The 15171-nt window shown below is 38.2% G+C and overlaps 1 protein-coding gene across 3 annotated transcripts in view; it reads right to left on the bottom strand.

Annotated features, from left to right (window-relative positions):
* The window catches only part of SPAG9 (sperm associated antigen 9), a 108326-nt gene that overhangs the window by 70796 nt on the left and 22359 nt on the right, over positions 1-15171 (bottom strand). For 2 of the 3 annotated variants that reach the window (XM_077834303.1, XM_077834301.1), the window contains exon 3: positions 4501-4571. In XM_077834303.1, coding sequence (XP_077690429.1) covers positions 4501-4571 — 71 coding nt within the window. Of the gene's footprint in view, positions 1-4500; positions 4572-10933; positions 11008-15171 lie in introns of those variants that run through there. The other variant, XM_077834302.1, reaches the window with a different exon arrangement.

Genomic DNA, 15171 nt, shown 5'->3' with positions numbered 1-15171 from the left:
GAAACAGAATGCCCAGAGTAAAAACTGAAAAAGAACTGTGACTTGAAGGGGATGAGACAAGAGCGAGCTGCATTAAATCCTTCTCGTTTGTGGTAGAAGATAGTCACCTCAGTGATAATAAAATCTAAGGAAACAACTTTTCCCACCCAAAAGAGTGCATTTTAAATTGTATAAATGTTTGGTAAATTATTTGAATAAACCAAACCTGCATAGCTTGTTGTCCGTTTTGGAAGAAAGTCTATATAAAAAACAAGACATTCCAAACATTCTATTAGCATTCATTAAATCAAGTTAAATTGATTACATACATTTGTTGATCATTTTTGTAAATGGAGTATTGGGGAACGGGGAAGAAAAGTTTAAACATTTATATTAATTTCTATTATGGTAATGCCTGGAGGCCCCAGTCAGGATCAGGGCCCATTGTGCTAAGTATTGTATAAATATAAAGAGACAGGGTCTCTGCTCCAGCGAGTTTACAATTTAAACAAGCAACACAAAAGGGTGCAAGAAAGTGCTTCAAAGTCTGAACAGTTTTTTAAATATACCACATATCTTACAGGCAGGACTGGTTGCACCTCCTATTATTAAGCTTGCTTGTCACTTCCCATTACAAAACCCTGTTTTCAATTGCTTATAACTTTACCAAACTAATCATTTGGGCTGAATTTTTCTAGACCATGAGTCTGCCTCAGTCTTAAATTTTTTAGAACGTTTCAGACAAAACAGTTGAGCTGTTTCCAAGAATAAAACGAAGGAAAAAAATTGCAGTGTTAAAAATAATCCTGATAACCTTTACTTTGAGACTGCAACACTCCTATGCTTTGGAGCAGAGGTGGTGTCTGTGTAAGGGCTGAACCTTTACTGTTCCTGTGATAATCCATCTAACTTTGGCCTTTGAAAAAAAAATCTCAGTTCACATATGCTCAAGTAGAGAAGTGCTAGAGCTGAACAGCTGAAATGTCTGAAGAATCTATGCTCAATGAGCATGCTTCAGCTCCTAGTGCTGGTTAACCTAAGCACGCACCATCCCCACACAGCACCTGAGTATACTCCATTCCCAGAGTGGGGGCCAGGCACTGGAACTGAGAGCAGGGAGCCCATATCTCCTGCCTTTATGCTCTCAATGACACCCTCTGGCACCCAGGCAGCCACCTGACTCAAATGCAAAGGAAACAAGTGCTGAACTGGGGGTGGGGTGGGGAAGGCGGCAGGATACTGGGACTGGAAGGGGATGGAAGAGAAACTGACTACAAGTTGATGAGGACTGGAGCTGGCTGGGCAAAAAGACTAGACCAAGAGGCAGGAGAGGGGGGGCTGGTATTGGTTGGATATCAGACCAGAAGCTTAGGGAAGAGGGGACAAGGACTGGGCAAAGCAGGCCAGGAATCAGTGTGGGAGAAACAGGAAACAGATCTGACAAGGAGCAAGGAGGCGAACTGGGACTGGCTGGGCTAAGATACTGGGACAAGGAGCTGGGTGAGGGACAGGGGAAGACAGACTGCTTGAGGAGCCTGGAGACGAAGACTGAGAGCCAGTGGGGGGAGGGGAATGACTGGAGGGCAAGGGAAGATATGACAGGAATAGGTTAGAAGGGACAGAGCAGAAAAGTGGGCCAAGTTTTGATGGGCAGCAGGGGAAAAGACAAGCAGAAGGATCTGTGGCCAGTACAATCCACTACAGAGCTTGGAATGGCCTTGGAATATTCACAGATGGGTAGTAACGTGACAAAACTCTTGTGGACAGCAAAAGGCAAGAGCCAAAATTTGAATTTTAACTGGTTTTGATGTGAAGTTCATTTCCAACGATTTGTTCAGAAATTTACAACTCAAATTCAACAGCTGGAAAGATATCAAAGTTCTTGTTCTGTCTGGGGGACAACTCTATTCAGAACCAGAAGAACAGGCAATGTCGTCTACACAATCTGTTCAGAAGGATAGTGTGGCCTACTTGTAACAATATGAAAGGAGGAATTAAGACTTGTGGGTACTAGTCTTGTACCACTGACTATCCTCTGGGCATAATTCCACATTCCTCACATACCCTTAACTTTAGAAGCTACAAAAACTTTCCACAACCCACATCATGGGATCCCACAGTGCTCTGTCTTAAGTCACCTCTCCTATTCTTCCCCCCCTCCCCGCCCCGGTTAGGCCTCTTATTTCCTTTATTTTCTCATCCCCACAAATAAGCCATTCAGTCCTGTCTTGATTTTTGCTCTGTACAGCTCTTTCCCTCCTCTTTGTTTTTTTCTGGTTCTCTTCCCACCCCCCCAGGCTTTTTTTTTTGTGGGGGCGGTGGGAGGGGGTCAGCTTCATGACTTTACTAAGAGGTTTTGAATGTATAATAAAAGACTAGGTACTCACTCTATGTTTTCCTGTCTACTAAATGTATGTCAAGTCTACCTCAGTATTGTGAGGCTGATTCTTAAAGCAGAGATCCTTACGTTAAATATAAATTCAAACTACTATTATAGTTTAGGGTCTCAAGCCATTATGCTCTAAGCTTTGCTAAACTAAAACTAGTGGAAGAAGCAGTTACCTACCCCTTAGTGTGGCTTCAGTTTCTCCTGTTTTACAGTTTTAACTAAGTCTACTTTAGGAGCGTTATTTTTCAGCATTAAACAAAATATTTTTCTTTGGGAAAAATTTTATGGAAGTCTATATACATATATAGCCTACTATAACAAACAAGAGCAATATAAAATTAACATTTATACACTACAATAGTGTAAACATATTTAGAATAAACATGGATTTCTGAAAATACAGTTTCAAGGATACTGTGTTTCATCATACATACTTCAAAACTTTGTGCACAACCAGTAGGCTCAAATTTCCAAGTTAAAAAACAGGTTAATTAACTGCTACAGAACATAACAGACTAAGGGTAAATTTTCAAAAGTGACTGGCATTTAGGAGCTTAATTCTAAATGAAAATCAATGGAACTTGGGCTGCTAAGTGCCTAAATCATTTGTGAAAATGAGACTTAGGGCCAGATTTTAAAAGTATTTAGGCACTGCTATGCTCAGTGTTGCAATCTCCAACTGATTTAGGTGCATAAATCTCATTTTCAAAAGGGATTTAGGAACTTAGGAGTCTATATCTTCAGTCAACATTGCAACACCTAAATACCCTTAAAAATATGGGCCTTACGTACTTCTGAAAATTTTATCCTAAACTTTTAAAGTTAATAAAAATTCAGTAAAGTCTTTAGAATCCTAACATCGAGTTTTATTTTTAAAATTTGGACTTTTTTAAACATACAGTTGACATCTTGTTTTGTACTGTTTGAAAGCCCCATAAACATTATGGTTCCAGTCCCTGTGAGGCTTCCTTTCCCTTTCTGCTACTCATTGTCAGGATTGTGATGCCTCACACTCCTAACTCACATTCATATTGATGAAAACTAAGCTAATGTTACAGGTAATCAAATGTCATGTTTCAAGGCACAATATTTTTAGTTGAAGAGGCCAGAACAGAATTGCTCTCACTTTGAAAGGCCAAGTATTACCTACTGCTGGAGAGCTAAGAAAGAACAGGAGCAGTAAAGGGCTGGAATCAGAAAATAAGAGGACCAACAAGAAAGATCCTCTCAATATCAAAACATAGCAAGTTTAGTTAATTAAAAGGTACTCAAATTAAAGTTTTATTAGACTGAAATATTCTCGCATACATATGAACACTGGGCCAGCTAGGATCCCTGCCTGCACTAGGAAGATGACCCTTTCCACTGAACCCATCCGATGAAGTGAGCTGTAGCTCACGAAAGCTTATGCTTAAATAAATTTGCTAGTCTCTAAGGTGCCACAAGTACTCCTTTCCCTTTGCTAATAGTTATTCAGTAACAGGCCCATTTCACATGGTTTATAACTCTTCAACTGCAAGAACAGACCAGGCTGAGAACAATTGTTTGGTTTGATCTCAACTAGCAGTTACTGTTAACAGTTGAGAGAAAGAATGAAGGGAAACTCTTTCCTGACAATGGTTGTCAGCACCAAGTTGATTTCCTAGGGTAAATGAACTCAAGGAAGAAAGTAGAACCACTGGCATTGTAGAAAAAGCAGTCAGAACACCAGAAATAAGGGGATTAAGTTACCTTTTTTTCATCTGTTTGCATTTTTCTACATTTGCTTTGAAAAACTGCTTTGGGGGTATGGGAACTATGAGGATGCTCATGTTTCAACAAGGCCTGAATATGAGAGAATTGTCTATATAATTGACAGTTTTGTACAAGGAAAGTAACTTGGAAAACATATGTACACTAAAACATATATGGCAAATAAAAACTACTAAATGCCAAACAGAGCCTGGGTACAATGGATGTTGGCAACAAAAATGTCAAAATCCATTAACAGAATTTTGTGTACATGGTTTAGCAAGCTAGAATGGCTAAACATTTTCCACTTTGACATTAACTGCTATACATAGGAAGCTTAAGTTTGCACATGGTGTAAGTATTTTTACATCAAAATGAATTAAGAGTACTTAGACACCTACCTCTGTATGTCTTGAATGAAGTGCATTGTATTCTTTCTTCAGTTCTGCCTCCCTCTCCTCAAGTCTGCTAACTAAAAAAAAAAAATTAAGGTTAACCCAAGGAGACTCCATACCAGCTACTGAAAGTCCAGAATTTCATGTCCTGAAGTCTGATTTTCACAGACCACAACTGTCACTCCAGAGGTCAGGGTATTCCAACTGATGGGTATCAAGCAGCAAGACTCACTTAATGGAGTTGAGGAAATTGAGCTCTATTATTGTCTTTGTTAAATCTTTCTCACTCCCCCTTCTACTGCTAAAGAAAACACACTCCTTCCCCTAAAGGTTGCAAATAGCCATATGGAGCTGAATCACGTTTTTCACAGACAAGTTAATAGACTATTAAATCATCAGAATTCCAGTTAAAGTTGTTTAAATTTGTCCAGGAAAATTTTTTCACACATGCATAACAAGAGAAAGTAGGAAGCGACAGAGACCCTATCACATGCTATACTGTTAATCTTGCATTCAGAGGTCATGTCTATGAAGAGAACTGCAACCTAGATCTGTTGGCATTACCCATAGCAAGTCACACAAGATGATCAGAATGGTAACTTCTAGCCCTGGAATCTAGAAAGCTTTTCTTCTGCATAAACAGGCAGCCAACTCACAGGTCTAAATCAAATCTATATTTCTCAGCTGAAGAGTTTTAAATGGTTTTAATGAGAGCAAATATTAACCAGATGTTTTAGATCACTGTAACATAGCATATTAATAATTTGGCAATAACTTACTGTATTCCACAAGCCATAACAGACGTTCTTTATCTTTAAGAGGTCACCCTTGCGCTCCATTGTATATTAAAGTAATGATCCTGCAGATGCAAAACTAATCTTTTCATTTTCTTTGAGTGCTTACATTTGAAGACAAATATGTACTGAAATTAATCTCAAGTTTATTAAAATACAACTTAGAAAACTTTTAGCCATCAGTGAAGTCTTAATTCACAAGATTAAAGTTAATAGGGTTTTTGGTTACGGCTTGTCTTCACATACACTACAGCTGTAGCACTGTAGTGAAGACACTACAGTGAGCTAGACTACAGCGTAATTACCACTGGGACCCAGCTGTACCGATATAGCACTGCTAGTGCAGATGCATTATGCTGATCAGAGAGAGCTCTCCCCTTGGCATAATTATTCCACCTCCCGGAGCAGCGGTAGCTAGGTCTCTTCCCCACTGACATAGTGCTGTCCACACTGGCACTTAAGTTGGTAAAACTTACATCGCTCGGGGGTAGGTTTTTCAAACCCCTGAGCGACTTAAGTTACACTGATGTAAGTCTGTAGTGCAGACCTGGCCTTAGACCAAGTTATCTCCAATGTTATAGTATTCCCTATACCACACTTTGCTTCCAAATAGTTTAACAACTCAGTGTTCTCTTTACACGACATTTTTAGTGTAAGTAGAATTCTGAACAGCCAGACCCACGTTAGAATTAGCTCTCAATTAAAATGTTGGTTGGTTGGTTTTTTTGTTTGTTTGTTTTTTGTTTGTTTTTTTATTTAAAAACCTTCTGGCTACCTTTCAAAGTGCAAGTTACTTTTTTTTTTTTTTTTTTAAATGAAGGAGTACTTTAAATCTGCGTACTATTGGTATGTCAAAGATATACCAAATTGATCAGCTGCTCCCCTCAATTTAGAAATGGGCTAGAAGTAAAACAAGTATGTTTTCTGTCCCATTCTGAAAAGGAACAAAGTACCAGTACAGGATCTTCTGCAGCTCTCAGTAGAGAAAGCCACGGTTACCCTTGGTTTTAACACTTTCAGCTCCTAACTCAACTGTAATTGGAATTCTCACACTAACTCTCATAACAAAAAATGTAATTCTCATATTCAGTAGAGTGTTAGGAAGGTTCTTATAAATTCTTTTTTTCCAACCAAAATGGTCAGTCATGGCCTTCTGCAGTGCTCATCATGTCATTTCAATATAAGCTATTAGTGACAACACTTCTGTTTATTTTTGTGTCTACTTTGCCCTATTTTGCAATTAGTTTATTGAAGGCCTTACCTAAAAGTCTTGTTTTTCCCTTCCCCCCCCGCCATTACAAGTTTGTCAACTCTAACTTTTAGTTTGTGGAATGTGAGAGAGTAACACACTTATGTATTCTTTTGATTTAGGCAAGTGCTCCACATTTTCTAGCTGAGGTTTTCTTCTTTCACTTGCCCCGTTTAAACCCCTCAAGATGATTTATAATATAGTTACCAGTCTGTCTGCAGCTGTAGACTCAGTGCCAAACACCACAGTATCACAAGACCTAAGCCAATATTTTCTCCGCAATTTGTGCATTTCTACTATTGCCAGCATGCTCCTATCATCAATATTTCTCAATGCACCTTTTTAGTGCCCCACATTTTCTACATTTGCACATAGGATATACTTTATATAGGTACTTTATATAGATACTATTCAATCTGAACATTTTAAAACTAGATTCAAAAGGTGTAACCATAACCTGTAATTGTCTGTGCACTTAGATCAACATTACTCTCTAATCTCATCTTGCTCTTCTAAGAGCATTAAAGTATTTGACAAGACCCTTTGCACTCTAGCTATAAATATCAAACTGCTCAAAAGTATACACATATACCCCTATGAACCAATCTTACAATACAGGAAAAAAATCTAATGCACATAATGGCATATAATAGCAATAAATACATGAACATTAATTTTGAAAGGCTTGATATAGGATGCAAGATACTTTTTTGTGCGTTTCTAAAGAAATTATCAGTGCACTGTAGAATAAAGCAGATGAGAAGAATCTAATTGGTCAGTCAGAGGCAATGTCCATTCTGAACACTCAGGGAGAGAAGATAAGGGCATGGAAGCTTTGGGTAAGTATCCAGAGAAACAGATTTTATTTGAAAAGCCAACTTTTGCCTACTCTATCAGACTGTCTGGACTATTATCTTCTAGTATAGCTGGACCACAGCATATCAATTTACAATCTAAGTTAACTAAGCCTTGGTCAGACAGAAAGATACTGTAGAAATACTTAAAACAAGCAAGACTGGCTCACCTTAGTTTTTCCTGTCACTAATACGTAGGACACATTTGTCAAATCATCAGCTTTAGGACTTTTAAGAGTCTTATGGTCATTCCCTTTTGCCCTCATAGCCAATGACATTTTTCAGGTGCTCAAAAACTGCCTCAGTTCAAGCAAGCAGTTTGGAAATCAGGAAGTGCAAATAGCATTGCTAATTGGCTTCATATTTTGGGAGACCTATTCCCTTCCTTAGAAACAGTTTCCAAGTATACTGAAATAGCATCAGGACCTAGATAATGTTAATCATGTTAACCTAATCATGGCTTGGGTTTGAAATTTTGCTTCTCAGTGCTGGTGAGTAGAAGATTATATTCACTACAGTCACACATGGCGATTAGCACAAAAACACACACTGATACAAGTTTAAGTCCTCTGACTAATGTCTTAACTAGTACTGGCTCATAATGATCTTCCAGAATTCACCAGAGGTGACCTAAACACACACCACATTTAAATGACTATAGACTATCACTTTACAGTAAACCATGAGAGACTAATTCCCAACACTTCATTTTGATCACAGCAGTCTACAGCCTACCTAAATGAAATCAGCAGTAAAATCTGCTTTCTACAATTTACTGTGGTTAATAGTTTAAGATCACTGATGGTATCCTAGCTCTATCCCAAATTAGGCTATTTGCCTCCTTCACTGGGCCTATTTTAACAAGAATGGCAGCTCCATAATTCAAGCTATGGGTGACAGATTCACTAGATGCAGGCACTGAAGACCCAGGATGCCCACCCACACAGATTTATTTCATAACCATTCTATTTGTGAACATTTTATTAGAAGGACCTGCAATGTGACTGAAATGTCTAATTCTGGTTTAGTCTAATCTCTGGAGTTCTTTCCTCAGCAAGATGCCTTCAACTGAATGCCTAGTCTCTTGCTCATGCATTTCATCCTGGGCTTTGCTGGTCAAGCTTGTTACAGCCTGACACTCAACTTGATGGCATTTTTCTGTCTTTCTGTCTAATGTAATAACTTTTGAATGCCACATCTGATCAATTACAGAATTTCATGGAAAGTTCTACGCATCAGTGGCCAAAGCCTTATTGATTGTTGGGGAAAACTGGAAACCAGAAGAGGAAAAAATGAGACACCTGAAGCCCCTGCCAGCTTTTCATCATAGCCTCAAGCACCTCTGCAGTTTTCTATCGATCAAAAAAACTGCACAACATTCCAACATAATACTCCCACCTCATTTCAGTCCATCCTCCCAATAAAGTTTAACATGTTGATGTCCTGAATGACTAATCACCCAAACAGAAAAAGAGGGGAGGGGAGAGGGGACAAATTAGGGTATGCACACAGCCCCTGGCAGGTGGGAGAATGGGAGCACACAGGCCCTGCCATGGGGAGAAAATGGGCAAACCCTGGAATGGGGAAAGGAGCCTGTCGATCTTTAGCCAACACTGCAACATCTTCTGAATGACACTCAAAACGAACAATCCCTTCTACTCAGACATGACTCACTCTCTAGAAACCAACAACCCCATAAAAAGCCAATGAAGCAAAACAAAACCCAAAACACTCTCAACCCCAAGATATTTTACTTAAAAAGGGAGAATCAGGCAGCCCATGCAACCCATTAGGAACTTCACTCTTACTATCAAATTTTACACAGACGATGCTCAGATACAACACTGATAAGCAACAGTATAAAACTCTAAGATACCGAGTAAGGGTATCAGAATCTGGTCCAAAAAAGAAACATAAAAGGTTAGCAATTAATATGGGTTTACAAATGGGTCTCCTAATCCTAAGAGAAACAGGACATTACCACAGCAACAGGCTAGATGGCAGTACACAAAGCCCTTTAGACTGGCAAGAATACCACCAGGGCAACAAATTTAAGTCTGAAGGTTGCCTCATTTTGCTCAGCTTGCACATGGAGCAGAGAAGTAGTCTGAAATCATCCAGGTAACATCCATTTTAGTCTACGCTACTTCACAGCCACTGTAAGTGGAGCAAAGCACTGTTGGGGTAGGCGAACTATAATGCCATTTGGGACAACCTGGAGCCTCACATGGAAGGGGTTTAAAACAAAAGTGAAGACATTTGAGATTATATTAAAGAAATGATCGTAAAGCAACTGAAAAAGTTCCTTTTGCACTCCAATGTCTCAGACCCCTATTTCTGGCTAGAAAAATATTTTAAAAAGATACCACCACAAGGATGGTGGGGTCAAAGAAGCCTACAGAAAAGTTCAAGCAGAGATTAAAAACAACTTGTTTTGGTCCTTTCATTGAAATAAATACTTAAATTGCTGAAAACAAATCCATTCTCAATTTTCCTACTAGCCAAATGTAACTATTCAGATGAATGGAGAGGTTTAACAGTTAGCCTTATATATAATTACATTCACATGTATTTTAAAAAGTTGAGTTGGCAAGATCATTATCTGCTGCCATTTAAGACAGCCAAGAGCATCAAGAATTGAGCAACTTTCATCAGACTTAATCTGTACTAAACTTGGTGTCAGCTATCAAGAGTATCTAACCACAAAGAAATAGTCGTTTACTTCAATTACTTCTATTGTTTAATGTTCTTCACAGATTGAAGTCTAGTTTGGTGATATGCAAGATCTGAGAAACTCAATTTCAGAAAAAATTAGAATTAGTGAAGTGAATTGAAAGCCCTCCAAATTCATTGTAGCCCAATTTATCATAGCACATTACAAGTTCAATATTGATTTTGCAATACTGCAGAGTAGAGATTCTAAAAAGGTCCATCTTCCCAGGTATAATACACACCTACTAAATAACACTGTATCTAGCTCATTTAAACAGTGTTTTACACATTGAAAAATACTATCCTGAACAGTAGAAGAATCTGCATCCATCAATTTAAGGAAGAAATTTTTAAAATTTTTTTTGGACATTTCAATTTTATACAGAGCTCTAAATCCTCAATGAAGTTCTGCATCTATACCAATATTAGTCAGCTTTGACTATAGTATGTAAACCAAATTGTAAATATTCTAAAAATCAGAACACTAGACTGAAAAGAAAACAGATTCCATTGGAAAAACAAAGCTTCCATGAACAAAAATGTTCACTTTAATATATGATCAAGGCCCATCTGCAATCTGATATACAGCACACAGTGAAACAGTATCCAAATATCTGAAATACTAGTACTCCATATGAAAACCTATGCCTCCTTGATTTAACTTATCCAGTTCATCTCAAACTAAACCAAGCAAGCCTCAAAACAGGAAATTAAGTATTAAGGGAAAATGAGGTGAAGCATTTGGAACTTCCGCCTCCATCCTGAGAACAAGTATGAACAATTAGGCAATGAAAGCTGCCTGCCCTGCCTGTTCAAAAATCAGAGCTTACCTCCCAAGTTTGATGGCTTTTGCCAAGTTTGGAACACCCTCCATCTGTTTGTTGTCCTCTGCCTCAAACTGCTGATTAGCCTAAGGGGGAGAAAGAGAAACAAACCTGCTAGAAAGCCAAATCCAACTGATCAGATGCCTCCTCAAGAGGAATTTTCAGTTCCTGCTGTGCAGGCAGGGCAAAGAGATCCCATTTATTGGTCGGCCTTACTTGCATGCCACTTAAGCCCATTCTGAAAGGTTCTCCTTGGACAATCTTCCTTCAACTGATTCCCTAACAGCATGTCTCACACCAACTTTAAAAGATACAGAACACACATGTTCTTTAGTGACTACCTGATAGGCTGACCACCCCAACCTTGGCAGGGAAAAACTAAATTGATTCAACACAAGCGTTTAACTACGAAACAGTAAGAAATCTAGACAGAATCTGGGGGTAAAACATACTGTTTAAGACAAGTAGTAACCTCAGTTCCTTGGCAAGAGTTTAAACACCTTCAAATAGTTCACATTTAATACTTTCTCTACACTGTAGTTAAAGTTTTTACATTGACAACAATTCTTGTTCTCAATAAATAGCAATGTGCATATATTCAGTTTCTTGCTTGCAGAACTCCATAAAATGAACTGACATCCATTACCTTTGGACTTTAATGTGTCCATTACTGTTGCTTTAAGTCCCACTAACTTCCGAATTTGATCGAGTACAAACTATCACTGAAAATCCTTAAATTTGACAGTGACATTTTTTAAATAAGCGGTCATCTAAAATCCATGTTATTTTCATTTAATGTTTATATAACAGTGGCACTCTAGGATCCCCCCCACGCCCAAGAAGTGAAGCCCTGCTGAGCTACACTATAAAGACACATGCGAAGACAATTTCTGCCAGAACAGCTTGAATCTACCACACTGTTTAGCCAACCTACCTCCAAAAGTAATGGAGCATCCTGACAGTGACTACAGGGTGAAAAAAGGACAAGGTAGTGCTGCAGAAGCAGGGATATAACTAATGGGGGGGTGGGGGAGAGAAGAGGGGAGAAACAGAGTGAAGAACAGAATCAGGATACAAAATTTTGCTGTTTCTAAAAGAGCTCAATACCAGAACAGTGATGCTAAAACTTCAGCGGATTAACTTTATAAAAGAAGCAAAGTTACCACCAATGACAAGCCAGAACATAAAATCCAGAAAGACATTTAAAATCTTACACACCCTTTGCTGTAAGTAACTCAGCTACAGCAACTGAAGTTTATTTGATAAGCAAAATTTAGAAGGCAGTCTAAAATTTAACAAACGAGAGATCCTTAACAAATCTGTACCTTATCAGGCCTTGGCAGTAGCTAAACCTTTTATTGTTAACTTTCCCCTGAGAAATACGTCAGTGCTGATGTTGGTCAAGTAATGTTTATGACTAAACCTTTTCCCGCCACTCTTAGTCATTTTCATTAATAGGCTTCACATGAGTAGAGTTTAAAGCACATTGATCCATTATGTTGTTGTGATTTTCTACTACATTTTTTTCTCCAGTTCTGTAATGTGACTGACTCCTATGACGAGTTCTCTGACTGTAGCTCTGCTCCATCTAGTGGGCTCTCGATTTTCACAGAATACAGAGGAACAATCAGTGGAGTGCAGTAAGTCAAATAAAGGATTGATACTGAAACCAATAACAAGGTTTTTCTAGAAAACATTTTTAGACAGTGTCAGCTGGATCCTCATCCTTTTCTGGTGCTATATAAATAATTTTTAATAGAGGCTGAATGCCTTGCTCAACTTCAAGTGAGTAATACCCAGAGTTTGACCATCTGATGTCCAGTTTTGCAATTTATGTGAAATTAGTAGGTGGTTTTCATTCATTCCTAGGAGACGGGGGGGGGGGGGGTGTCAAACCACAAAGCCATTCCAGCTAGGTCCACCAGTACCAGACTTGCAAGAGTTCAAGAGTTGAATGGCATTGCACCAAATACCTCACTGCACTACGGGTTGATTCCTCCAGGGGAGGTTACACGGTCAAACCAATGGATATGACAGGCAGGGAGAAAATTGCCCTGTAATTGTCTGTGCCCCAATATATTGCAAATAAGACTTCAGCTTCTATTGCTGCAATTCTAGACCGCAACTTAGTTACACTTTTTTTTTTTTTTTAAAGTTAGTGCTCAACAAGAATGTTCTGAAGACCCAAGTGTTTTGTAGTTATTTTGTTGCACAATGGGGTTTAATCAATTTTCTACAAAACTAGGCAATGTGATATTTGCTTCATGAGGTTAGTGTTCTGAAGCAGCAGCACTTAGGGTTTATGTAAGAATACCTACATTCTAACAGGATATTGTACCCCACAAAATCTAGGCTCTTAAATTCAAATTAAGTGTTAGCTGTAGAAAGTCTTCCAGTACAAAAAGCAAGAGCTTTTAATTCCACGATATACTTATATGCAGTCCTATTAATTTAAGTGTTATGAGCAATTAGAGAACAATGTTATTGCCTAACAGTCCAGTATTTAGTCATTTATTGGAGATCCAGGAAGCCTCAAAATTAGAGTTTAAATATGAAAATTTATCACTGGAAGTATCACTTAAGCAAGTATGATTTGTAGTTTTTCTGAGAGTAAGCCTCTAAGATCAGGCCAAGATCTTATGCACAAGAGCTAAACTGCAGAATTATAGTTAAAACAATGGATAAAATGAATTAATTCTACAAAATGTGCTTCTAGTATGATGAAAGCGTACAAGACAGTTAATGGTGGATAACTTAGATTAGACAGAATCTACCATCTCAAAACAGTAACAGATATCTAGTGTGGCTCAATTGTCAAAGAAAACATAACATGATTTGGGCTTTACAGAGGATTTCAGAGACAGTGAATTTCTGCAGTAGACATAATTATTAGGGCCAGATTTACATTCAGTCCCATGAGAACATTCCCATAATAGGGAAGAGGTTTCAGAAACAAGAATGAATGAATGATTAAGGAGGCATTCTGATATTCAAAACCATAAAGTACAAAGAAAAGGCAAGGACGTTTGAAAAAAACAATTTTCAATGTGTTAATGGTCTTATCTAACTCAAAAAAAAATCTGCAGTCAAACATTACGAAAAAGGGGGATTGTATTATTTCTGCACTGTGCAATACTCCTATCCCAAAGCTTAAGTTGACACTGGGGATACACGTCAGAGTAAAGTTTAGCATAGAAGAGGTACTTGATCTCACAGAAAGTCATAACGTTGTCTTCAAAGAGTTACCATTAATTGAATGAAACCGTATCACATCCAAGAAAATTGCTATGCAATCAAGAGCGTGAAGGCAATTCCAGGCTAAAACACTTAAAGTTTCAAGTTGACATCTTAATGAATCTAAAGAATCTTCCCAAATGCTGCAAGATCTAGTAACAATTATGGTGCACCTTTATCTAAATATAACCTTCCTAAATAAATCAGAAATACAGTAGTCAGGGGCTAAATGGCTTCTTGAATTATATTCCTGTGCTCATACTAACATATACATGAATCCCTCAAAGATCAGTAAATGAAGCCTTGGGCAAAGTTTTGAGAAGAACCAGAGACTTTCAAATGAGAGCATGTGAATACAGAGCAGCTGAGTTGAGATACGAGCAATAAGTGCCAAGCATCAATATTTTTGACAGTAGAAAACTTGCTAACACAGATTGCTCTGTTCCTTTTAAATTGGAAGTAGCAAAACAGTTTTAGGCTATTGCCACCTTCATCAGTTTTGAAAATTAACAACGATGAAGATACATAAACCATAAGATTTCTTCCCCCAGTGAACAATCATGAATTTGTACATTATTTTGTTTGGAATGATTTTCTTGTATTTAGAACATTATTGTACTTAGGCCTGGTGTACACACAAAGCTGTACCACTATGTGTTAGGATATGCCTATACTATGGAGACTATACCAGCATAGCTATGTTGCTTGGTTATAATAGCATAACCTCATAGTGTAGACAGCCTACACTAACTAAGGTGTTTTTCCGTCAGTACTGGAACATGACCCCCCCAAATGATGGTAGCTACATCAACAGAAGCATTCTTCTGTCAATACAGCTGTGTCTACATTGGGAGTTAGGTTGGCATGTATTAGTCAAGCATGTGGTTTTTTCCCCCTCACACCCCTGACCAATGTAGCTGTATTGACCTAACCCTTAAGTGCAGACCAAACATAATGATCTGATTTTATACTGATTTAATTAAACTAGTGCAACTGTGTATGGTCACTGA

This window comes from Eretmochelys imbricata, chromosome 14 (assembly GCF_965152235.1).
Source record: "Eretmochelys imbricata isolate rEreImb1 chromosome 14, rEreImb1.hap1, whole genome shotgun sequence".
Lineage (NCBI taxonomy): Eukaryota > Metazoa > Chordata > Testudines > Cheloniidae > Eretmochelys > Eretmochelys imbricata.
The sequence above is the reverse complement of the archived record's forward strand: the minus strand, read 5'-3'. Positions and strand labels throughout refer to the sequence as shown.